At 35.0% G+C, this 25,225-nt stretch overlaps 2 protein-coding genes across 9 annotated transcripts in view; one reads left to right on the top strand and one right to left on the bottom strand.

Moving 5' to 3' along the window:
- The window catches only part of hgs (hepatocyte growth factor-regulated tyrosine kinase substrate), a 42,937-nt gene extending 23,892 nt beyond the window's left edge, over positions 1-19,045 (top strand). For 4 of the 8 annotated variants that reach the window (XM_068215941.2, XM_068215939.2, XM_068215937.2 and 1 more), the window contains exons 11-21: positions 64-159; positions 1,566-1,604; positions 2,133-2,294; positions 2,587-2,800; positions 4,721-4,893; positions 4,962-5,102; positions 6,682-6,859; positions 10,096-10,229; positions 12,278-12,373; positions 12,483-12,569; positions 16,767-19,041. In XM_068215941.2, the coding sequence (XP_068072042.1) occupies positions 64-159; positions 1,566-1,604; positions 2,133-2,294; positions 2,587-2,800; positions 4,721-4,893; positions 4,962-5,102; positions 6,682-6,859; positions 10,096-10,229; positions 12,278-12,373; positions 12,483-12,569; positions 16,767-16,877 (1,431 nt within the window). In that variant the 3' untranslated portion in view covers positions 16,878-19,041. Of the gene's footprint in view, positions 1-63; positions 160-1,565; positions 1,605-2,132; positions 2,295-2,586; positions 2,801-4,720; positions 4,894-4,961; positions 5,103-6,681; positions 6,860-10,095; positions 10,230-12,277; positions 12,374-12,482; positions 12,570-16,766 lie in introns of all 8 variants that reach the window. The other 4 variants (XM_068215940.2, XM_073936764.1, XM_068215936.2 and 1 more) reach the window with 2 other exon arrangements.
- On the bottom strand, positions 19,011-24,587 carry zgc:103625. The gene is given in 7 exon segments (NM_001004669.1): positions 19,011-19,217; positions 20,853-20,931; positions 21,046-21,113; positions 21,228-21,287; positions 24,007-24,169; positions 24,258-24,463; positions 24,546-24,587. Coding segments are annotated over 6 exon segments (618 nt in total). The 5' UTR covers positions 24,458-24,463; positions 24,546-24,587; the 3' UTR covers positions 19,011-19,169.
- Between the last annotated feature and the right edge of the window lie 638 nt (positions 24,588-25,225).

The following is a 25,225-nucleotide window of genomic DNA, read 5'->3' as shown; positions in this document are numbered from 1 at the left end:
TTCTGTCAGCATGATCGAAGACTCTTGTCATGATTAATTGTGTTTGTGTGCATTTGTGTACAGAGACAGAAGAACCCTTATTCTGCTTATCCCAAAGCAGATCCCACTCCTGTGACCTCCTCTGCTCCTCCTGTCAGCACTCTCTACTCCTCACCCGTGGTAAAAGATGTTGATTTAGTCTGCAATTAGAATGAACTCTGCTTTAATTGCTCTATTAGTGCTATGTTTTTTAATATGTGTGAATGCTGAAGCTTGATGTGCACCACACATGCACAGAGTTCTACTTCCAAATGTGACCTAAATGTCATTGAAATTGAGATGCGTCACAATGAGTTAGCTTTTATGTATGATATTTTTTAGAATAGACGTTTTATTTGCCGTAAACAAGTTCTTAACTGACAGTAAATTAATAAGCATTGTTTTATTGCTTTATTGTATTTTTAAATGGCAATGTAAACACTAGGTGGATGTAGTGGCTATTTTCTTTTTAAGAGGCTTTCACAATGGTCAAGAAGACAAAGTCTTACCCGAAATATGTTTTAAAGTTTTATTCTTTGCAAAGAAGGTCACACAATCATACATGTTTCTGCAGTTTGAGACACAAAAGGAAGAGTGTGTTCTCCTTTTATCTAGTTTCTATCACCCGAAAGGTCACCATTCATGGATTACAGTTTTGTTCCCATCCACATGTAGCCTAACTATGTAATGTATACAGACAGACAGATGATAAACAGATGTCAGCGTTGCCACGTATGGCCTAAGTGATCTATATAGAAGGAACAAAACAGACCTTGTAATGTATATAAATAAATTTCCACCTCATGGACTATGAGTATATATATATATATATATATATATATATATATATACAGTTGAAGTCAGAATTATTAGCCCCCTGAATTATTAGCACCCAGTTTATTTTTTTCCCCCAGTTTCTGTTAAATGGAGGGAAGATTCAGTTTCCGCACATTTCTGAGCATAATAGTTTTAAAAACCTATTTCTAATAACTGATTTATTTTATCTTAGCCATGATGACAGTAAATAATATTTTACTTGATATTTTTCAAGACACTTCTATACAGCTTAAAGAGACATTTAAAGGCTTAACTAGGTTAATAAGGTGAACTAGGCAGGTTAGAGTTATTAGGCAAGTTATTCTTTAACGAAGGTTTGTTCTGTAGACTATTGAAAAAAAATTTGCTTAAAGGGGCTAATAATTTTGTCCCAAAAATAGTTTTTAAAAAATAAAAAAGCTGCTTTTATTCTAGCCAAAATAAAAAAATAAGACTTTTTCTAGAAGAAAAAATATTATCAGACATACTGTGAAAATTTCCTTGCTCTGTCAAAAATCATTTGGGAAATATTTAAAAAAAAAAAAATCAAAAGGGGGCTAATAATTCAGACTTCAACTGTGTATGTATATATTTATATATTTATATATTTATTTATTTATTTATTTACTTTTTTAAGGTCCAGTCCAAGTGTAAATACATCATAAGTTGTTTAAAAAATGCTTAAAAAGTTTTAAAAAGTTGCTAAAATTGTTTCTCCTTTGAAATTTCAGAATTCATCAGCTCCATCGGCTGAAGAAGTGGATCCAGAGGTGAAAACCCTTTTTTTTTTTTTTTTTTTTTAAACTAGTTAATGGAAAAATGAAAATTATCTATGATCTATTTTTTTTACTCTTCATTAGTAAAATCAATATGATAATAAATGTCCAAATGTGTAATTATACAAACTACCATTAAAAAAGTTTGTGGTCTGAAAGTCTGAAAAGCTTAAAAACTCAAGACAGTATTTGTGATCAGAAATACAGTTAAAAAAAATAATATATTTCGTTTTTATTTCACTGTCTGTGTCATTCCACAGAAATACATCAAATATAATGATTTGATGCCCCCCCAAAAACCTGTGTTTTTATAGATATTAAAATCTATTGTGCTACATAGTATTTTTGTGGAATTCATGATACATTTGTTATTTAATAAATATAAAAATACAAAAGAACAGCATATTATAAAATTACAAATGTTACTTTTAACCAGTTTATGGCTGAAAGCAAAGTCGACAACAACAACAAAGTACTGAAAAACCCATTCTGCGTATTAAATTATATTATGTTTGTTTTCAGCTGGCCCGTTACCTGAACAGAACTTACTGGGAAAAAAAACAAGAAGAGGTTCGCAAGAGCCCCACCCCCTCTGCTCCTGCTCCTGTTTCATTGGCTGAGCCTGTACCGGTCAGCCAACCAGTGGAAAGCCACGTTCCAGTCCAGCCAATTAACATTGTTGAGGTATTTGGAGCTCCAAGATTGGACAATCATCCTCTTTTACTACAGTTGTTTTTGGTCTCACTTTATACTGTACAATTCACGTTATTAACAATCCATTAAATAAAACTTTTAGCTCCATGAACTACTAATTAAATGCTTATTAATGGTTGGAAATGTAGTAGTAGTAGTTGGGTTAAGTATTTGGTAGGAGTAGAGGTGTAAAAAAAGATTAGTAGAGACCAGTAATAAGTGGTGTGTCTTAAGTAATTGTCAAACAAAAGTGTTTTTTAATGGTGTTTTGAACTCTCTTCAGCAGCAGTATCAGAACGGAGAGTCTGAGGAGAACCATGAACAGTTCCTGAAAGCCTTGCAAAACTCAGTCACCACCTTCCTGAACCGCATGAAGAGCAACCACATGCGAGGCCGCAGCATCACCAATGACAGCGCAGTTCTCTCTCTCTTCCAGTCCATCAACAACATGCACCCACAACTGTTGGAGATACTCAACCAGCTGGATGAAAAGAGACGTGAGTCATGCATATACAGTGCCAGATGTGATGGATGTTAATATGATAAAATAATATAACAATTTAAATGTAAATATTTAAAAGAACACATTTTTTAAAAATAAATGCTGATTTTAAAAGTTTCCATGTGTTGAATCCATTCAGCCGAACTCTTTTTCTGGTTAGGTCACTGTTAGCTTTACTTGGCATAATTCATCGAATTAGATTTGATCTTTAGCATTTCGTTAAAAAATTAAAAGAAGAACTTTTAATAGTTTTCCTATTTAAAGCTTAAGTCCTCTGTTGTTACATTGTTCAGTAATGGTTCGAGACAATCATTTAACTTTAGGGGACTTGTAAAATTAACATTAAAAAAAAGTGGTGGGGAGAGGTCTAGAATAATTTCATTGTCATTCAATCTTTCCTGTGTGCACAAGAAATCACTCAAGAAATCATTAACATCAAGTTGTAGTGTTTTTTTTGATAACTTTTATTGTTATATCTTTTTATTAATATTGATTATAAATTATAATTAAATTAAATAACCATTTATCTAATACATTTCTGTGATAGTTTTTAAAAATATATTTTTTCTAGTCTTTGAATCAAAGTCTCTTTCGATCAAAACAACTTTAATTTCTGAAGGTTACAAATTAGTTTTTAGTTCATGAGTCATAATGCACTAGGCATGATTTTGACTGTATCACTGTATTGTGATTACTGCTTTAAAATTTATTTTTTAAAATTTCTGGGTTAAAAAACATCAATTTTTTTCCCTCTTTTGAAAACGATCTATTTTATTTTTGAAACATAATATTTTGGAGCAGTAAAACATGTCGGGCTAAATAATTTATATTAATCATTAACTTCTGCTGTCTTCATTAGTTTAAAAAACGCTGATTTCTTTACAAATTAAAAATGACATTTTTAATATCTTTTCTGCTGGAGATACTGCTGTCCTAAAAAATGTAAATAAAAAATCTTACACATACCTTAGGAACGGTTTTACAGAAAATTTTGGTGGTTTTAAAACCATGACTTTTTCAAACTGCGGTATACCTTGAAAACGATTATCGTCCTATGACTAGAATGCAATAATCATTGTTTACAAATTGTTGATTTTTATTGTATTAGTATTTTGTGGTAGAAAAATGTTGAGTATTTATAATATGATGACTAGCGTTTAGGAGATAATGCTGTTTAAAGTAAACAATGAGTGAGATTCATACCTGAGGTATTGAAATTTATATTAATTTCACATTAACATAGTAATTATAAAAAAAACTATTTAAATGTCTTTAAAACATCTGTTTTAAATATAAACAATTTTCAGAAAAAATTGGATGTGTATATACCATGCATAATTTAAAATGTGTTTATCCAACACAACATTTGCTACAATTTTACATCAAACTCAATTGCATTGATTTAAATTGAGACTCATTAATAAAGTTAGAACAAATAAAATAAAATCTTAATAATGAAAAAAATATTTTGGATTTTACACTATTTGATTATAGTAAATAGATTCTGGAATAGAATTTACATTTATTTAACATATTGACTCTAATTTCTTAGGAATTGACCATAATTTCAATACAATTTCAACATGTGCTACTATTTAAACAACTGGAGTAGCATCTTTCTTTAACCACTAAACAAATTAAAATGATCAAAATTAAATGTGCATTTTGATTTCATTGAAATATTTTCGAAGGTTAAAAAAAAAAACTTAATTAGAAATATGATATGAAAATAAACCAGTTTAAGCTTAAGTAAATCAGATTGTTTTATATTATAAATATACAGTTTAGAGAAACCACCAATGTTGCTACATATGAAATTACAAACAAAAATACATTTTCATAAGTTTGTAATAGATTGAGTTTTTGAGTGTGAATTTAAAGTTACCTTATGAATGCTTTGTCCTCTGTCGCTCAGTGTACTATGAAGGATTGCAGGATAAACTGGCACAGGTGCGTGACGCTCGAGCCGCACTGAACGCTCTGAGAGAGGAGCACAGGGAGAAACTGAGACGAGCAGCTGAGGAGGCAGAGAGACAGCGACAGATCCAGCTGGCACAAAAACTCGAGATCATGAGGCAGAAGAAACAGGCAAGTGGCTTGGATTTTATCCCTGAGTAGTGTGATGACAGGAAATTAACTGAGATTGCCTTCTCCAGGAATACCTGGAGATGCAGAGGCAGCTGGCCATCCAGCGCCTTCAGGAGCAGGAGAAGGAGAGACAGATGCGGCTGGAACAACAAAAACACACCATTCAGATGAGAGCACAGATGCCGGCCTTCTCTCTGCCTTACGCACAGGTCAGCACTGCTGTTTGCATACATTTTTCACACATTATTATTAAAGTTTACAATTTATAATCTCTAATATCCATGTATATAACATCTCTAATCTAAAGCCTGACAGAAATTCAGTTTGTGTTTGGACAAAACTTCAGACTCAATTTAAGAGGGTCATGAGCTGCTACTTTTATTTTCTTAGCTCCAATTTTAATGTTATCTAGATATTTACATTAAAAAAACATCATGATTTAGAATAATGATGCATTTGAGTATCTGAATAAAGATCTGCACAGGTTTCAAATTTAGTCCCAAGCCTGACCCAGGCCTAACAGTTAATCAGACATTTTCTTCAGTTTATGAAATGCGCTTTAGTAGATTTAGCTAATATCAATAACATTGGAATAGGCAGCTTATAAGATGCAACTATTTATAATTTTTTTTTTTTTTTGGTCAGGCACATATTATATAATACAGTATTTCATTTTCCTATAGAGAAGTGAGATTGCTGATTGAATTCTTGTGATGTCTTCACTGTCTCAAAAGTTTAGAACACAATGAGTAATACAGTCATTCTATATAGATCAGTGCTTTAAAAGCCTAAATACTGAGTACTTATTAGGCATGGGACGATAACCGTTTTCAAGGTATACCATGGTTTGCAAAAGTCAAGGTTTTAAAAACGTCAAATTGTTCTGCTTTACTGTTTCTAAGGTATGTGTATGATTTTTTTATTTACGTTTTTTTAGTACAAAAGTGTCTCCAGCAAAAAAAAAAAAAAATTCCAAAGATGCTGTTTTAAATTGAATTTTGAATATAGTAGAAGTCAACGATTAATTGAATTATTTAGGCTGACATGTTTACTGCTCCAGAATATTAGAAATGTAAAAAAAGTTTTTGTTTTTTACCCACACATTTATAAAGAATATATTTCAGAGCAGTAATCATAAAACCGCCCAACTTTTATCCAAGAGTATTATACCGTCAGAATCTTATACCGGCCCATGCCTAGTTTTTATCAATTGATCTGTTAGAACAGACAAAGCAATTGTGACATATAAAAAAGTCAGCTATTACTGTTTGTTCCAGTATAGATGACCCAGCATTGTATTTTGGAATCAGTCTTTCTGAAAATCCAGCCTGACATTGTGTCTGGTTTGCATATGATTAAGCAGTAAAAGTGAACAAAGGAAGATTCTTCATTTACTCTTTCAGAAGCAGGCAATATAAAGATTCTCTCTATTTTATATATTTTTAACTTTCTGCAGTGAGAACCTGTGTGTGAAACTAAACATGCAGTAATGTAATTGGCCTACAAAATCAAATTTTGCAGTGACCGAGATCAGATGCTCTATTAAAAAGAGGCTTATTCCCCAACCTGTCATTTTTGGCAGATTGGCTTTAATATAAGCTGTTTTTAGACTGTTTTTAAACAGGCAGTTTTGAGTTCTAAAACTTGCAAGATGTTTTTATTTTACTATGACCAGTTCAATTTTAGATTTTTCAGTTTATGTGTCGTTTAATTAATAATAAAATTCTTGTCGATAAACATTGAGCTTATAAGTTAATTGTGGCAGCCTTATTTTTGGTGTGCTTGTAGATGCAGTCACTGCCTCCTAATGTGGCAGGGGGAGTGGTGTACCCCCCTGCTGGCCCTCCAAGTTATCCAGGCACATTCAGTCCTTCGGGTTCGGTTGAAGGGTCGCCCATGCATGGAGTCTACATGAACCAGGCCGGTCAGACTGCTGCCGGTGGCCCGTATCAGGCCATGCCACCAGGTAAGCCAAACATCCTCTCTATATGTCTCTCGCAATTATTAAAGGGGTGGTCCAGAATGTAATTTTAAGGCTTGGTTGTGTTAATAAGATGCAAAGCAATGTGTACTCTGTTTCACTTGAAGGAAATCATGTTATTTTTTTTCATAAATCTCGTTTTGATTATACACAGCTACTCAGCTAACATGAAAACAGCTGATATATTTCCTCATTCCTCTGTATGGCCTGCCCTCAAGTGACTTTGATTGGTCTTGTGTCATAATGTGCTGTGATTCGCGGATCGGTTCCACGTCACGCCCCTACAAGCATGCGCATTTTGTGTAAACAGTCAGTCAACCTCATGCCCTCTCTATAAAAAAACATCTGACAAGTGTCTGTAATGAGTAAAAATGGGGTAAGGCTCCTTGAAGAGAGAGTGTGTCTGTGCGCTATTGTGTGTGTGTGTGTATGTGTGTTTATGTGTGTGCGTGTATATACTATCTGTAACACGAGAAGCGCATGTGCGTGGGAGTGATGTCTATTTCTCTTATTCTCTCATGCTCGGATTAAGTTATTTTCTATGGTGATGTTGGTGACAGAAGAATGAAGCACAAGATGTGGGATGAAACCTGTGTGAGCCTTGATTGTTTTTTTTTGCTGCTACACACCAGTTAGGGGAGCTTTCCTGTATTTTTTTAAATCAAGGAGTTACACAACGTCTTTCACACATATCTGGAATATGCCTGTTTAAGTAACATGAATCGTTCACATACCTTTTGCGACTTCATTATGCGAGATGTAAAACGCATGGAAAAGCTGCCTTTATAGAGAAACAATGCAAAGTCGAGCACACACATAGAGAGAGAGGCTTCACGCGCCGGTGGTGTGTGTGTGTGTCTGTGTGTTTATAGCAGTTTGACTGATGAATATGGATTTGTAGCTAAATCTTTAGCGATGACGAACATCATTTCTCGTTGTTTACATCTTTGCTACAACATACCGTTAAGGCTAGACACTGTACATGTCATAATCAAATTTAACAAATAAAAACACAGGTCGTGGCTCAGAATTCACAGCGTCAGCTTGTTGTAGCTGCTCCATTTTTGAGGAGATTTTAACCGAATCCAGCACTGAACTTCTTATTCTGAAAGCTGTTTTGTCAAAGCATGCTTGCTACAGTATGTATTTTATAATTCTCTGGAACATAATTAATATTGAACTGTAAGCACTTCTGTCTTTGTGTCGTGTCCTTTGGAAGCCCAAATACAGAAACAGATGAAGCTCTGCGGAAATAGCAGCATTTGGTCGCATTTTAGCTCACTGCTATAATGTTACAGTGCCTCTGGCCATGGCCCTTAGCTGTGCAGTGTGCGTGCGTGGTAAAAGTACTTTTGTGATGTCACAAGGGCCGAAAGTATTTTTTTGTAGTCCTTAAAATCCGTTCATTGTAGGCTTTACTAAGCTAGCTCTGTAAAAACCAAGGCCTCCCTTTGCGTTGAACTTGGAAGATTTTACATTCAGAGATGCTGTTTATGTTCACACAGCTACATTACACATCAACTAAAGTTTAAAATATGATATCATAGTGGACAGCCCATTTAAGCCTTTTTGGAACACTTTACTTGAAGGTGGATTTCATGACACCTTTTATTTTTGACTTGACAGATTTTTTTGCATGGCTATGATATCTGTCATTATGCGTCATAAAGCTTTCAATAGCTATGTTTCCATCCCCTATGTTTATGCACATTTTATATATGCACATATAAAAACGGCTGATGGAAACACCAAGATGCGCATGAATTTAAAAAATGCACATAAAAACATATGCGCATAACTGAGTAGAGTAAACTTTTTATTTGATGAGATAAATTACAATGGAAACACTTTTACCAAACAAATTCCAGTACATGCATTTAAAAAAGTCATGTGAAGATAAAAATATGTGTGATTGGATAAATCAGCAGGCTGAGCACATCGTAAAACATCTAAGATGTTGTTTTGGTCATTCTTAAATGCCTTAAACATTTCATTATTAGTGTTACCATATTCTTAATTACCTACAGAACCGTCAAGAGGATTTGTGCTCCTCGTTTTATACTTTCAAACGCCATCACGCATTCATTGCATGTCGGCGTTTGTCTTTTGAGGCACAAGTCATTTAGAAAAAGGTAACACTTAATTTATTTATTTATTTATTTATTTTAAGAAGACAAGATCCACGCAGCTTCTTCTACTTCAGCAAATTCCGATTTTACTTTTGATATTTGGCGCCAGTTAATCAGGAAGTGATTTTGTTCTCTTTGACTCATTGGATAGAAATGCTGCTTTATTCGCACATCTTTTATGTGATATTCCTGTTTTGCGCATAAGTTTCATACACATCTTTGGATGGAAACATAGCTATTGTCATAAAAACATGACATTTCTATGACAACAAAATGTGTAATAAATCTGTCAAACATGATTAGTTACGTTCCAAATGACACTATTTGTTATGCTCTTATACCCGAGTGGTTTCCCAGGTAACATTTAATTGTTGCTAAATTGGTAAAATAAACCACTAAACTACCAAGCAGTTCCTGCCATGAGTATAACTGGATTCACAATCGGGAGGGGGCATAATCACTAACATTGGAGAATTTAAAAAGAATTTATTTATTTTTTTAACGGTTGATCAGGTGCATAATTTGGGTATTAAACACTGTGAATTCGCTACTTTTTTTTATACTACAAAATGGGATTGAATAATGCCCAAGTACAATATATGATTTGGAAAGCACCTATTGTCATGAGGTCATAAAAATTGCTTCATGAATATTTTTCTGATCACTTTTTCAATGGAAAAAACTGACTTTCTCATTAAAAGTGTCTATGTCAAATACTTTTTATAATGGCATCAGTAATATTTAATTATTAAATGACAAATTCAATTTGTACCACTAGTAGAGGTTAAAAAATATTAATGATGCTGTTATAATATTTATGACACACAAAGAGACAATGACAGGTTTTGTTGTCTTTGCATTGTCAAGTTCCAATGACAATGAAACTGACAGGTTGTGAGTTTTTTTGTTTGTCAAGTTGTCATAGCAAAGACATCTCAAACAATTTCACCTTTGCATTTAAAACAGTTGTCATAAGCATGCATAAGGTCTCCTTCTCATGATTGTCTTTCGAACACCCCTTTAAGTAAAGTGTTATAAGTCTTAATTTTACTTTTTTCTAATTTAATTATTCTTCCACTTACTCTCTTTTAGATCCCAACATGGTGAATGCTTACATGTATCAGACTGCGGGCAATAGTGGGCAGCCGGCAGCCCCAGGACAAGCCCCACCAACAACCACTCCTGCTTACACTAATTACCAGCCCACACCCACACAGGGCTACCAGGTCAGTGGTTCTACTTCAAAACAAAGTCTTTAAATTTATCTAACACTCACATTTTTGAATCTTTAAAGTTTCTTTAGAAAGGGCTCTTATGGTATTTCAGTTGCGTTGCTTCCCACGCATAGACTTTGATGTAAAAACGGCCGCCCAAGTATAATTGATGACCCTTTTTTATTATTATTTATTTTTTTACTTAATATTATCATCCTTTTACACTTTTATTTGTATTTGCCCAAGATAACCAAACACCCACGTTTGATTTTCCTGATTATCCTTTGCCCTTCACATTTCGCACTGCTTGTTGAGTGTGTGCAAGAACAGTCAACAACACTTCCTTAGACAGTCTCATGTGCTCTGCAGAGACCCACAGAGATGTGCCTATTTGAGGCTTAAAAATGCATCCGGCCGGTGTTTTTAAATCTCCTAAAATGTCCGGGAGTCGACTTTTGCTTTTGCTCTCTAAAGTTGTTGCGCTTTTTTGCATTACTCTTTTATTATAGACTACTTTCCGCTTGGCTTCACATCCACGAGGCCGAGAGAAAAAAGTAAATAATAGATTCTTTAACCTAAACGATAAAAAATACTTTATTGTATACTCTGAGAGGAGGAAATTACATCTAAACTGGCTCTAAAATATATGTACATCATTAGAAATGATCAATCAACTCATTTGCCTTAGTTATAACAAACACTTTTTATTTTAATTAATTAATTAATTAATTAATTAGTTAATTAATTATTAATAAATATTATACATTTTTTAGAGATTTTGTCAGCTTTTATTCATTTTTTCTGTAATTTATTTCTCATTTGCTATATACGTTATTAATTTAAATGAGAGAGAGAGAGAGAGAGAGAGAGAGAGAGAGAGAGAGAGAGAGAGAGAGAGAAGCTGTGTGCAGATGGCTTCTAAATAGCATCTGTATTATAGCAAATTATAACAGCATTATAACAAATAAAAGTATTGTTAAAAATCACATTATTTTTACGTGTCACATGTAGTTATCCATTTATGTGCTGTGGGTAATGGATATGTTTCAATAGGGCTACCACCGCATGTATATTTTAAACCTGTGGGAAGCACTGGATTTTTAGAGTTGCTTGTTTTAGAGGTCTAGAGGTTTGTTTTGTAATATGTCTAACATTACATCAGCTACATCAGCTCTTTTTTCATAGTGTCTGAAATAGTTGGATCAAAGATTCTGTCTCTAAACCCAATCTTTCGATGATTCCACCTGCTCAGATTAGTCAATTGCTTACAGGTTGTCAGAAAACAAAAATGCATAAGCATATTTTAATTTTAGCTTTCTCTGTATTTAGAATTTTATTTTATTGTAACCATAATCATTTGGAAGTGCATTAGGGTGATATTTCACCAAAAAAAAAAAGAAAATTTCTCGTTCAAATTTTACTCTTAAACCTATTCTAAACCTTTTTAAAATTTCTTTCTTCTGTTGAACACAAAACAAGATATTCTGCTATGTAAGACATATTTTTTATTGGATTTTATTCATAATCTCTTCTTTCTTTTGGGAGACAGTATTCATTTTTTACTTTTATCTTTTAAATTTGGAGACCTGTTTATTTTTTTTTAAAATCACACCATCTAGTGCAGGGGTTACCAATCCTGGTCCTGGAGGGCCGTTGTTCCTGCAGGGTTTAGCTCCATCTTGCCTCAACACACCTGCCTGGATGTTTCAAGTATACCAAGTAAGAGCTTGATTAGCTTGTTCAGGTGTGTTTGATTAGGGTTGGAGCTAAAATCTGCAGGACACCGGCCCTCCAGCAACAAGTTTGGTGACCCCTGATCTAATGGAACCCAAAAAGCATAACAGAGGCTCTTTAATGATTGACAGATTTGAATGTCCTTCCTGAATGACAGTATTCATTTTTGACTTTCATCTTTTAAATTTGGAGACCTGTTTCATTTTTACAAAAATCACACCATCTAATGGAACCCAAAAAGCATAACAGAGGCTCTTTAATGATTGTGACAGACTTTGAATGTCCTTCCTGAATGTTGTTCACATACTTGGCTCTTGTTTTTGTAGAACGTGGTGTCTCAGGCTCAGAGTTTGCCACCAATGTCACAGGCTGCCCCGACCAATGGTATAGCTTACATGGGCTACCAGCAGTACAACATGCAGGTACACTTTACTGTTTAGAGCACAGTCGCATCTTGCATTTAAATTTTTTTTATTTCCATTCCTACATCACAAATACTTTTTCATTGACTGCCTTTTTCTCCTGTTGCAGAATATGATGAGCGCTCTTCCCGGACAAGACCCCAACATGCCTCCCCAACAGCCCTACATGCCTGGGCAACAGCCCATGTACCAGCAGGTCAGCAATTATGCGTGTAAAAAAATTTTAACCGTATATAATTTTACTGCACATCTTAAATGTTTACTGTCTCTGCACAGTTATAAAAAACTCACTGGCCCCTTACTAGTACTGAGTTGGGTCCCCTTTTGTCTTTATAACAGCCTTAATCCTATATGGCATAGATTTAACAAGGTACTGGAAATGTTCCTCAAAGGTTTTAGTACATATTGACATGATAGCATCATGCAGTTACTGCAGATTTGTCGGCTGCACATCCATGATTCGAATCTATCTTTCCACCACATCTGATGACTTTGGAGACCATTTTAGTACAGTGAACTCATTGTCATGTTTAAGAAACCAGTCTGAGATGATTGGCTCTTTATTACATGGCACATTATCCTGTAGGAAGTAGCCATCAGAAGATTGGTACACTGTAGTCATAAAGGGATGGACCATGACATTACCACCACCAGCCTAAACCATTTATACAGGGCAGGATGGATCCATGCTTTCATGTTGTTGAAGCCAAATTCTGACCCTACCATCTTAATGTCACAGCAGAAATCAAGACTCATTAGACCAGGCAACATTTTTCAAATCTTCTATTGTCCAATTTTAGTGAGCCTGTGCAAATTATAGCCTCAGTTTCCTGTTCTTAGCTGACAGGAGTCGCACCCTGTGTGGTCGTCTGCTGCTGTAGCCCATCTGCCTCAAGTTTGGATGTGTTGTAGGTTCAGAGATGCTCTTCTGCATACCTCAATTGTAACAGGTGGTTATTTGAGTCACTGTTGCCTTTCTATGAGATTAAACCAGTCTGGCCATTCTCTTCTGACCTCATCAAAGCATTTACGCCCACAGAACTGGTGCTTGCTAGATATTTTCTTTTTTTTCAGACCATTCTCTTAAAACTCTAGAGATGATTGTGTGTAAAAATTCCAGTAGATCAGCAGTTTCTGAAATTCTCAGAATAGTCCTTCTGACACTAACAACCATGCCACGTTTAAAGTTGCTTAAGGGTGCTTTCACACTTGGTTCATTTGCCTAGACCGTACCCAAGTTCGATTGTCTCCCCCTGCCACCTCCTCGGTTGGTTTGTGTTCACACTGTCTTTTTCCTTCTGAACCCCGGTAAGCTTGCGTCATCGAGCTGTTGTTTTGTTTACGGCCGTTGCTAGGTGATGGTCACAAAAGCAAGCGGCAAAATGGAAAGACTTCCGCACATCGCGGTCATTCAGCTTTTACTGAAGCTTTTGGTTTCGGACATACAGAAAGTGACTCACGTCCATCTGCCGCAAAAATATTGTAAACATTCAGAACATCACATAGTGTCTGCAGAAGCTGTTTTTGGAGGAGACAAGCAGACATCACTGTGTATTACTGTGTTTGCCCTGGCTCAGTCCCGCGCGTGTCACCAAGGTACCAAACGTGACACACACACACACGAACGAAAGTTATGAAAATTATAGTTTGTTGTACAGTTGGCGGTTCACTTCTGTGATTTGGTACGATTACATTCACATCAGAAGTGATCGTACCAGAGTTCGCATGAATCATACCCCAGACCACCTCTTTCAAGCGGACTAGGGTACGGTTCACGGGTGCGCACCCGAGTTCAGAAGACACGTTCACACTAGCTAAACGTACTGTACTATGTAGTGTGAAAGCACCCTAAATCCCCTTTCTTCCCCATACTGATGCTTGGATGGTTTGAACTGCAGCAGATCATCTTGACCACATTTACATACAGTTGCTGCCATGTGATTGGAGAATTAGAAATTTGTTTTAACGGACAGTTGGACAGGTGTAATAAAGTGGTGAGGTACAAAATAATTGGTGAAAATGTAAAACAAATGCTCAATATTTTCAGGATGATGGACTTTAAGATTTCATTTTACTGTTGATGTTTTTATTTTACTTAGTCATCTTAACTACTTCATGTTTCAAGCATCATTCCTTACCTTCTGGTTAAAGAGGGTTTTCTTGCAAATGCAGCAAATGATCAACATTTTGTAAATGTAGAACAAATGACTAGTTAAATATCTTTGGTGAAAAAACAAATGTATGTTCAGCTATAATTTGTATTATTAAAATGTATAATTGTGATCTAATGTAAGAAAAAAGCCTAGAGAAAAGGTAGAAATTAGATTTAACTGATCTACTTAAGTTGAGAATTAGAATTTAAAATGACTAAAACTAGCAGATAAAAACAGTATTTTTTGTTTTCAGCAAATTCAATTTACAGAAGTTATTTAATATACATGGTAAGCTTAAACGTCTTTTAGAAGTTAGTATCAGTATTGTTAGTTTGTAAGATAAGATAAGCTAGTGTGCACCAAAACCAAGACACAATTTGCGGTAAAAAGATATAAAACTGATATAACCATGTAAAGCTTGTCGTTCTGCCAATATGGAGCAAAGATTTTTTTACGTCACCTCAAACTACAGTTTCTCATCAAATCATTTATTCATTCATTCATTCATTCATTCATTCATTCATTTTCTTGTCTTGTCGGCTTAGTCCCTTTATTAATCCGGGGTCGCCACAGCGGAATGAACCGCCAACTTATCCAGCAAGTTTTTACACAATACATGCCCTTCCAGCCGCAACCCATCTCTGGGAAACATCCACATACACTCATACACTACGGACAATTTAGCCTTCCCAATTCACCTGTACTGCATATTTTTGGACTGTGGGGGAAACATGAGCACCCAGAGGAAACCTACGCGAACGCAGGGAGAACATGCAAACTTCACACAGAAACGCCATCTGAGCCGAGGCTCAAACCAGCGAACTTCTTGCTGTGAGGCGACACCACTACCTACTGTGCCACTGCGTAGCCCTCATCAAATTAAATCCAATCAAATGTTCTCTAGTATCTTACAAGCCCCACCCCCTTCAAGACAGCTCTTATTTGCGTTTCATTTGATGCTTTTGGGCTCAACCAGTCTCACTGGCAGAGCGCTGATAAAACAATATTAGCTGTTCTGAAAAAGGGGAGGATCTACACTGTCCTACCCTCTTCGTGTTTTGGTTGAGAATATGCTAAACAGAGTAAAAAGGCATATTTCAAAGCTTTTTAAGGAATCTTTAATAAATACAAGTGAAATGTCTCCATAAATGTTTCAAATAATAAAATAAAATCACAATTAGCATGAAATAATGTCTTCTCAGCATAACAGCAATGCATGTATTTTTAAATTTAAAACAATAAACAACCCACCTTTTCCGAGCTGTTTATTTTAAACTTTATTTAAGAATAAGTGATCATGATAATTTTTTTTAAAGGTGAAATGATTCTTGCTTTGACCCTTATGGTAATACTCAGAATCATACTCAGAAGTCTTAATAAAAAAAAAAAAAAAAAAAATACATTTTTGTCCTTAAAATGGCTTAAATTCACTGAAATATATTGTAGGGCTTAAATAATTTTAAATGAGTCTTAATTTTCCTTTATGTAAAACATAGCCATCGATCTAACACATCCATTCACCAAGAACAGATCTCAATAAAACATCTCAAAGCAAAACAATTCATAAAATAATAACAGTCTGTTGTCTATACACATAGTTTTTTAATGTTATTTATGAGGAAAAACAGTATTTAAACAGGTCTGCTTGTTTTGAGATCATTCAAAATTTGCGGCTAAGAAATGACTAATTCAATTTTTCTTTTTCCTGCTGGGCCATTAAAACAATTCTTAGCGTTTATCCCTATAGATATTTCTTAATTCTAAAAGAGTTCTTAATGTCTTAAATTTGATTTGGTGAAACCTACAGAAACCCTGGTTTTTGAGTATTGATAAAATGTTAGAAATGAATACAGTAATAACTTGTATTTGAAAAAGGTCAAAATTACTACCAATATTACAGTCAAGCCCAAAATTATTCACAACCCTGACAAATTCTAACTTTATTCAGCCAGTGAGTTTTTTTGACCGCAACGACACGGGCTTCTTTCAAAAGATAATAAGACAACATACAAGAGGCATCATTGTCAACAATCTCAACTTTTACATACATTTGAACTAACATTTTTAGTCAGAATTAGCCAGGGACACGGTTCCGACTGTAGTTCTTTTGTTAACGTACTTCCAATTTTTGTTTTGTTTAGTCTGATTTTGAAATGGCATTGAAGGCTCTTAAATGCTTTGACAGTTACCTAAGCGCTCTGCAAATCTGAATGCCATTGTTTATTGTTGTGTTTGTGCAGATGGCTCCTCCTGGTGGTCCTCAGCAGCAGTCACAGCAGCAGCAGCAGCCGCCTCCTCCTCCTCAAGCACCTCCGGGCAGTGCAGAGGCTCAGCTCATTTCATTTGACTGATCGCTCCTCATATGCCTTTACACAGCAGGTCCAGCACACTACATTCAGCTCTCTCTAACACTGATGCTTCACACTGCTCCACAAATACTGAAACTGTACAAAAATTAAAAAAAAGCATTTGGCTGTTTACCTTCCCTTCACTGTGTCTGTAAATGAAGGAGGAGATGATACTGATGGAGCTGGGGAAGGGAACCTTTGAAACCTGGATGAAACTCAATGTCTGGATCATATTTGACCCTCAAAACGAAAAGAAAATGAAGCCTATTTTGGACCTCTTTATGTTTTTTGTTTATATTTCATATGGGGATCATATTACGGATGATAAAAAATATTTCAGCTGTAATGTAGTTAGAACAATGGTAATATGCTTATAATGGTATAATAATGTTCAGGCTTTATTCTTTGTCATTTTAGTAGTAAATGTAACGTTAATGAGATTCACTTTTGACAATTATTGGTCATATAAGTTTGACAATATATAATATACTTTTGACATTACATTTTAAAAATGGGGAAATGTTATTGTTGTTTTCATGAAAAAATGTTTAAAAAAATGGTCCTAAAAATGGCTTCATTAAAAAAATAAAATAATAAAGAATCTAATTTCTGTCATATAAGACTTTTGGTGAACCATAATTGTGGCACAAAATCATAAAGTCATAATTTAGACATCTCATAATCATGAGTTAGTATTCTCAATGTCAAAAATGTGTATTAATCCATACAAAAAAAATTATGATCACATAAATGATCACATAGTAAGTAATCATCAGCTACTTACATCGTTAATGATCTTTTATATCATAATTATAGCTTTGAATATCGACATTTTGTTATCTTTTATTTTCAAGTTGTAATATTGGTCAAATTATGATAATATGTATAAAGACAATTGTCATTGTTGACTAATCATTATTTCAGTATTGTTTCTCATAAGTCATGATTAACTTATTAATTTTGACTGATAATTTTGACTTTGCAAGTTATACATTTGAGTGTATGTTGGAATGCACATGCTAAATCATAAAAAAAGGAATAATCAAAATTGACTTTTATCATTATTTTATAATTCCAATATCTCATAATTGTAATTATGTATCTCATTGCTTTAATAATGTTAAAAGTTGATAAACTAAACCTTAATTATGAGATGTCAAGCACATTGACAAAAACATTTGTATTTTTTTTTTTTTTTTTTTGATTTAGGATCTTATTATTTTTTACTTTTTGTGTCATTATTATACTGCAAAAGCTTTCATTATTCTTATATGACAGAAATGGGCTTTAATATAAATGTGTTCTGGACATCTTGTGAGATTCACCCTAATTGTCCTCTAGATTTTTTCAAATGTAGTTTTTTCCTTATAAAAAGGAGCTGATGTGAAGTTACTCGTTCATACTATAGAGAAGCAAACACAAAATCATTCAAAAAGACAAAATAACCATCCTGTCTGGTATTTTTCTAAGAAGCATTTGCATGAGTGAATATTTAACAACCATCTTGTTTTTCTTTGGTTAAGAGATGTGCTTGCTTTAACAAAGGTCGCTGAGGCATCACAACCGCTTATCCGCACAGATTTAAATCGTGTAACATTCCAGTGCTGGTTTCAGTGTGACAAAACTATTGTCTGCGACTCTAGAAATAATAAAATAAAAAAAAAAGCTCTGCCTGTAGGGTCAGTGTTGTGAAAGCCTCGCTATTGATTCATCCAGTAGATGGTGAACACATTGGCTTCTGTTGTGTAATTAACCGCCAATAAGATGTCAACTTTACTGCCATTTCCATATCACCAATCTATTCAAAATAAATGAGCTGGTTTTTCCTAGTACTGCATGTAAGTTTCGTTACATCCAATGGTTCAGAACTAGAAACCTATTGATGTCAAATTGCAGTTTTATTAATTGCAGTGTAAAATGAAGCTCCAGGTCAATGGCAGACAAAGGAAGTCTATTTCAATGGTGATTTAAAAAAAAAGCTGCCACCCAATGAATGGTTTTCAGGAGGAGTTTTGGAAGATGTGATTTGGATGCTGCATGTTTCACAACCGGTGATGTCTGTAATGCCTTTAATATAATTTTTGTTCCATCATGCTGATCCGCCTCATGCTAAAGAGAAGAAATTTTAAGGTCATATTTAATAAATCTTGTTCTTTTATTGGTCACACGCATTAGTGGAAATGTTTCTTTTCTTGTTTATTATATGTTTGTGCAGTCTGTTCAGTTTGTGTGTTTAAAGCACAGGCAGAATGTAAATATGGAAGATGAAGCGTCTTCTGGTTCTGGACGGAGATCCTACAGTTTTCTGAAGACAAGGCATTTGTTACTCTCAGGCATCTCAATCTGTGGAATAACACACCACATAGAGGTTATGCAGACATTTCAGCAGAAATAAGTGAAACTTGCCAAAAAAATGTTCAGGTCATTTCATCTCTAAATCTCAAGATACACATGAGAAATAATACTTTTTCTTAAAGAAAGTGAAATTTTATTTGTTTTAGCACTCAAAGCTTGATATGGTTTGTTTTGAGGGTGGGTTTTTTTTTTGGACTATAAACGGGACCATTTCTCTCAATGAAGGATCTCAGATGTCCTATAAAATGTCTAAATTTGTGTTGCAAAGAAAATAATCGTAATAGTAAAATAAGCTCTTCATTTACTGTACCTTTTAGGATTGTTTGATGTGGACGTGTTTTCACGAGATTTACATAAATATGTTATGCTTTCATGATCAATCACAGGGTTCTCACGACTCATGGATTTTCATGAATCTCAGGCCTGTAGCCAGCCTAGTGAAAGGGATGGTTCTTTTTTTTTTTCTCAAAAAGTGGACCTTTTTGCTGTTATTTGACTGATTTTTCTATTTAATTATGGGGATTAAATACTGCATTTTAAGCACATTTTTGCTGAAATAACTTGTTGGATGGGCACACTTTAGATTTAGCAATCTTTTCGTTTGCTCTCCTACATGTGTTTTTGTACCTTTTTGAGTCTCTTTCTTCTGTTGAACTCCCAAAAATACATATTTTAAAAAATGTTGGTTGCTAAGATTTCCATAGTAGGTTACAAATTACTAAAAAAAAAATAATAATAAAATAATAATTTATATATATATATATATATATATATATATATATATATATATATATATATATATATATGTATATGTATGTATATGTATATGTGTGTGTGTGTTCAACAGAAGAAAGAAACAGTTTTGAACAAGTTAAAGATGAGTTAATGATGGCAGAATTTTTTTTGGTGAACTTTAACAAAACTTAAATAATAATGATAAGAATAATTCATAATTCATTCATTTAATTAATAATTCATTTATATAGCGCTTTTCTGGACACTCGAAGCACTTGACACATTTTTTGGGGGGGAAATCTACTCATCCACCGCCAGTGTGCAGCATACACCTGGATGACACGACAGCAGCCATATTTCGCCAGATTGAACACCACACACTAGCTGATTGGTGGCGAGGAGACATGAAACCAATTATTATATAGGCATGGTTAGGAGGCCATGCAAATTTGGCCAGGATGCCAGGTTTAAACCCCTACTCTTTTTTTAAGTACATCCTGGGATTTTTAATGACCATAGAGAGTCAGGACCTTTAGGTTTAACGTCACATCCAAAAGACAGATACCTATAACAAAAGTTGAAACTGCGCGTTTATGACTGTACAATAAAATTTAACTAATTGAGTATAACTAATTAACAAAATGAGATTACAACCTCAAGCGGCATAACAAGTTGTGTTGTATATGGCTAAAAATTAATGCAAATGAATAAGAACAGAAGTCTTAATACATGTTAGTTACAATAGCTCTGCCGCTTTTAAGTGGAAAAATAGCTCATGGAAATTCAACTTTTATTTAATGAAAGCCAGGGGAAATTTAAAAATTTGATACATGGCCTACAGTGGGGACCCTCTAAACAAATGAAATGAAGTAAATCAATGGTCCTCACCATTCGTTCCATTCTCATCCCATTACTGAAGGCCAGTTGTCTGAGCACATCGATGTCCGGTAGACCCCACTCAGGATTCCTAAGAGACATTTATTGGTAAATAAGACAGTGTAAAAGTAGATTTCGAAATAATGCACCTAAATCTGGAAGCTTTAATAAATAATAATATTTGAATCCTAGTTTCAAAACTCACATCTGGCGTAAAGTCTCGTCCAGCTGTTCATTGCAGATTGGGGTGATGGTTCCATTGATAGCGTATGGCTGAGACATTAATCCCAAAAAGATTTTGGATTTTGCAGTGAGATGTGTTAAATGTGGTTATGACTATAAATGTTTAACAAACACATGGAGGACAAAATAAATGATCAATCTTACCCCATAAGTCATTAAAAGGCCATTTTGTTTCAGTATCTTTCCAGATCCTTTAAAAACACCCTGTGGAAATTTAATTAGTCATACAAAACATTAAATACTTACACTATCATACTACACTGCAAAAAAAATGCTTTTCTTACTTAGTCTTGTTTCTAGTCCAAATATGAACAAATTCTTAAATCAAGAAGCATTTTATTGACGATCAAAACATATTGTCTTGTTTTAAGAAATAATATGCCAAAATGAAGCGAGTTTTTTCTTAAATCAAGCAAAATAATCCGCCAATGGGGTAAGCAAAATAATCTTGTTTTTCAATTTGTGATAAGATTATTTTGCTTACCTCAGTCTTGGCATAGCATGTCTTGCTGTTATCTCTTTCAAAGTAAAACATAAACAGACTCCTCTGGACATTCCATTCATCTAAAAGAAAAGATGATTCATAAGACAAGGCAACATTATTCCATTTCTCCATGGTCCACCCACAGTCTTATCGTCCAACAGTTCAAGAACGGTTGCCCACCAAAGCTAAGCAGAGTTGAGCTTGGTCTGTACCTGGATGGGAGACCTCTTGGAAACAGTTTGCTGTTGGAAGTGGTGTTTGGCAAACACAGAGTGCTTATACTGCATGTGTCTGTGTGGTTCATATACATCAGGAATATCCAAACTTAGTCCTGGTGTCCTGCAGATTTTAGCTCCAACTTGCCTCAACAGACCTGCATGGATGTTTCAAGATTAAGGGTGCTCAACCCTGTTCCAAGAGATCTACCTTCCTACAGAGTTCAGCTCCAACCCTCATAAAATACACCTGAACCAATCAATTAGAACTGAACAGGACTTGATAATTACAGGCAGGAGGGTTTGGTGAGGGTTGCAACTCAAATCTGCAGGAAGGAAGACTTCCAGGTACAGGTTTGAGCACCTCTGTTTTAGAAAGCCAAGTAAGAACATGATTAGCTTGCCCAGTTATGTCTGGTTGGGGTTGGAACTAAACTTAGCTTGACACCGGCCCATCAGGACTGTGTTTCGACACCCCTGCTATAGATCAAAGGCGACAGAACACTAAATCTATGATTGGTCAGCTTGGTAGTTGTGACAAGTGTAGGCAGAGAGTGTCACCTGTATGCCACACCAGAGCTTCAGATGAATACTTTTGTGTTTATTTTAAAATTTAAAGCTGTTGAATTTCACCAGTTCTTGCTGGTAGAGAAACTCAACATAGTGGTAGATATAAATCCCACCACCACATATTGTCTTGGAAAGCAGAGGAACACAGGCAGAACGCAGAAGTATAAATGCTTATGATGGCTTTGGGAACTTGCATAGGCCATGGTGTTCATTCAACGCAGAAGCTAAAGAAGTGCAGTATGTGAGGTTAAACTGTAGGCCCTGATTCGGTGCGGTCATAAATCCCATGGTACTTGGGAATAGGAAGTGTAATCTGATTGTACTAGCCAAATTCCCTCCCATCAGTCCTCATGGATTACAGATGGCAATAATCCCCATACTGTCAGTTGGTTTTGTCTCTTTTTACATCTTTAACTGGTGTGTTGTGAGTGTAAAAGCAATTTGCTTTGTTGCTTGGGTCCAGGGTCACCCCATGCACAATAACCAGATTTCCATAAGAGAATCCTTAGGCTGGAATTGATTTAGTGTTTTTCAGCCACTGATAAACATCTAGTGAAAGGGGCATTGGCTTCCTTTTAGAGCATTGATAATGCAATTTAATCCAAATACTTTAAGCATTATGGAGTTGAAAGACTGTCTGAACCAGGGGTGCCCAAACTGTTTTCTTATAAAGAGCCAAAAACCTAACTTGATTGAGGGCTGTGGGTTAAATATCAAACAGTATTACATTAAATATGCTAATTTGTTTGCTGATTATTTAAAAATAACTAGAAAAAGATGCTTTAAAACGTATTAAATGATGATGCTGTATAATGTTTAACAACTTAGTAAAGTAAAAACATTAACTATCCTGTTTATAACACAATGACGCTTAATACTGAATACACTTGTCGAGCTGCTCCTGCCTTTGCCTTGATTTGCTTGATTTGTCTTGTGGATTTTCCTCTATCTGTCAAGTGACAGTATTTACATTTTAAAAGTCTGATTCATATGAAACATTGAATTTTAGTTGGCTCTTTTTTTGCAGCTCCTCAATTAAACAACAAAACAAAAGGGTTTACATTAAATTCTAAATAATGATCTGTCGAAGGCATTTACCACCAACTCCCCATCATTCTCCCTCTCTTTTCTGATGGGATGACGGGCCAAACCAAACTTTGATCCACAGGCCCTACTTTGGGGATCTCTGATCTAAGTGGAAGCGCAGTGGAAGAACCAGTCTAGAGCAGAAAAGCCATTCAAAATACTGTCATAAACTGCATTTGCATATTTTAAAGACATGGCACAGAGCAATGCGATTTAATACAGTGCTGCTTGTAAGGTGCGAGACCCACTTTACAGTATTTTAAATCACTATTAGGTGGTGAAGATCATTTATTGTAAATAAACCAGATCTTCAATGCGGTTTGTTTATATGGCATGACAGTTCCCTGGATGCACCTGAGCTAGAGCTAGCTTATTTAAAATTAAAAGTCCATATACAGTAGTCCATTTGCAGGTTAAGTCTGCATATGTGAAGTGGGCTAATGTGCCATTAAATCAATATAATCATTATTTATTACTTCAGCAGCATATCACTTCAGTGGTTTTGATGTTGTGACTGATCAGTGTAAATGTATGTTATAGGTAATATGCATGTATATTGACATCATACCTCTGCAGTGCTGAAGGGGGTGTATTGAAGCAGGTTGATTGCTAGTATTATATCGCAGGAGTTTTGTGGAAGTCCTGCCCATTTGTCCCAGGGTTCACTGGCATCCAGATGCACCGGCTCCAGCACTGTTTTTGCCTTTGTGGCCTCAATGTAAGCTCTGATACTGTAGCAAACGTAATATTATAAACCCCAATGATTCACAATAAATGTCTTGAAGTAATGATGTTAGTAATAAAAGAAGGCCTGTGTACCTGTTTCGTGATTCCTCCTTGGTGTCTGAAGGTAGCCATGTCACAAATGGCATTTCTTGAGCAAAATGCACCACATGCTGCCCTGTGCCAGATCCCAGCTCAAGGCCAAACAGCTCTCGATGAGACTGATCCTTCAGTATCTCCCAGATTACTGACAGTAAACTGCCCTGACTCCGCTCAGCTGCTGGTGAGAGCAGCATGATCTACTGCATAAAGGATATTTAATGTACTTTTGCTGAATATTAAACAATTATATTCAAGGGCCATATTCCATATGTCAGAACTTACACTGTGCTGTGCTGCTGTACGGTGAGGTGCATCCAGTGCATTGGTCATGTGTGGACTGAAGAACCGACAGATGGATCATGAGATTACCTGAATAAGAGGCTTCTGTCTGCTCCTCCTATATACATTCTGTATAACCAAAGAATTCCTTATCATTCATCACTCTCCTTATCATACCACAGACAATTATTGATTCTGATTAACCCTTTGATGCACAACATGGGTCTAAAGTGACTCAACTAAGTTTATTTTTTATATCTTTGCAAGATTTAAGTTTACTTAGTTTTCCAGGAATTCTTCAATAAACCTGTTTTTCACCTGGTCTAAAATTACGCATATTCATTTCCTATTATTTCAATCTTGCCTGAGCCTTTTTTTTTTTTTTTTGCAGAATCCTTAAATTAAATGCATTTTGTTGTTTACAATTACAGGTTTTCATAAAATATCTTGTTTTAAAATCACACAAATGCTTATGTTTAGTACATTTTTTTGTATTTGTACATCAATTTTAAAATAAGCGTCAAAAATAACCCATATAGGAACCTTTGCTGTTTCTTAATTGTTGCAAAAAAAGGGGACATTTACTGCTAAATACTGTTCACCTGGCACACGTTTCACAATTCAACACACACACACACACACACACACACACACACACACACACACACACACACACACACACA

Source organism: Danio rerio, chromosome 3 (assembly GCF_049306965.1).
Source record: "Danio rerio strain Tuebingen ecotype United States chromosome 3, GRCz12tu, whole genome shotgun sequence".
Lineage (NCBI taxonomy): Eukaryota > Metazoa > Chordata > Actinopteri > Cypriniformes > Danionidae > Danio > Danio rerio.
The sequence above is the reverse complement of the archived record's forward strand: the minus strand, read 5'-3'. Positions and strand labels throughout refer to the sequence as shown.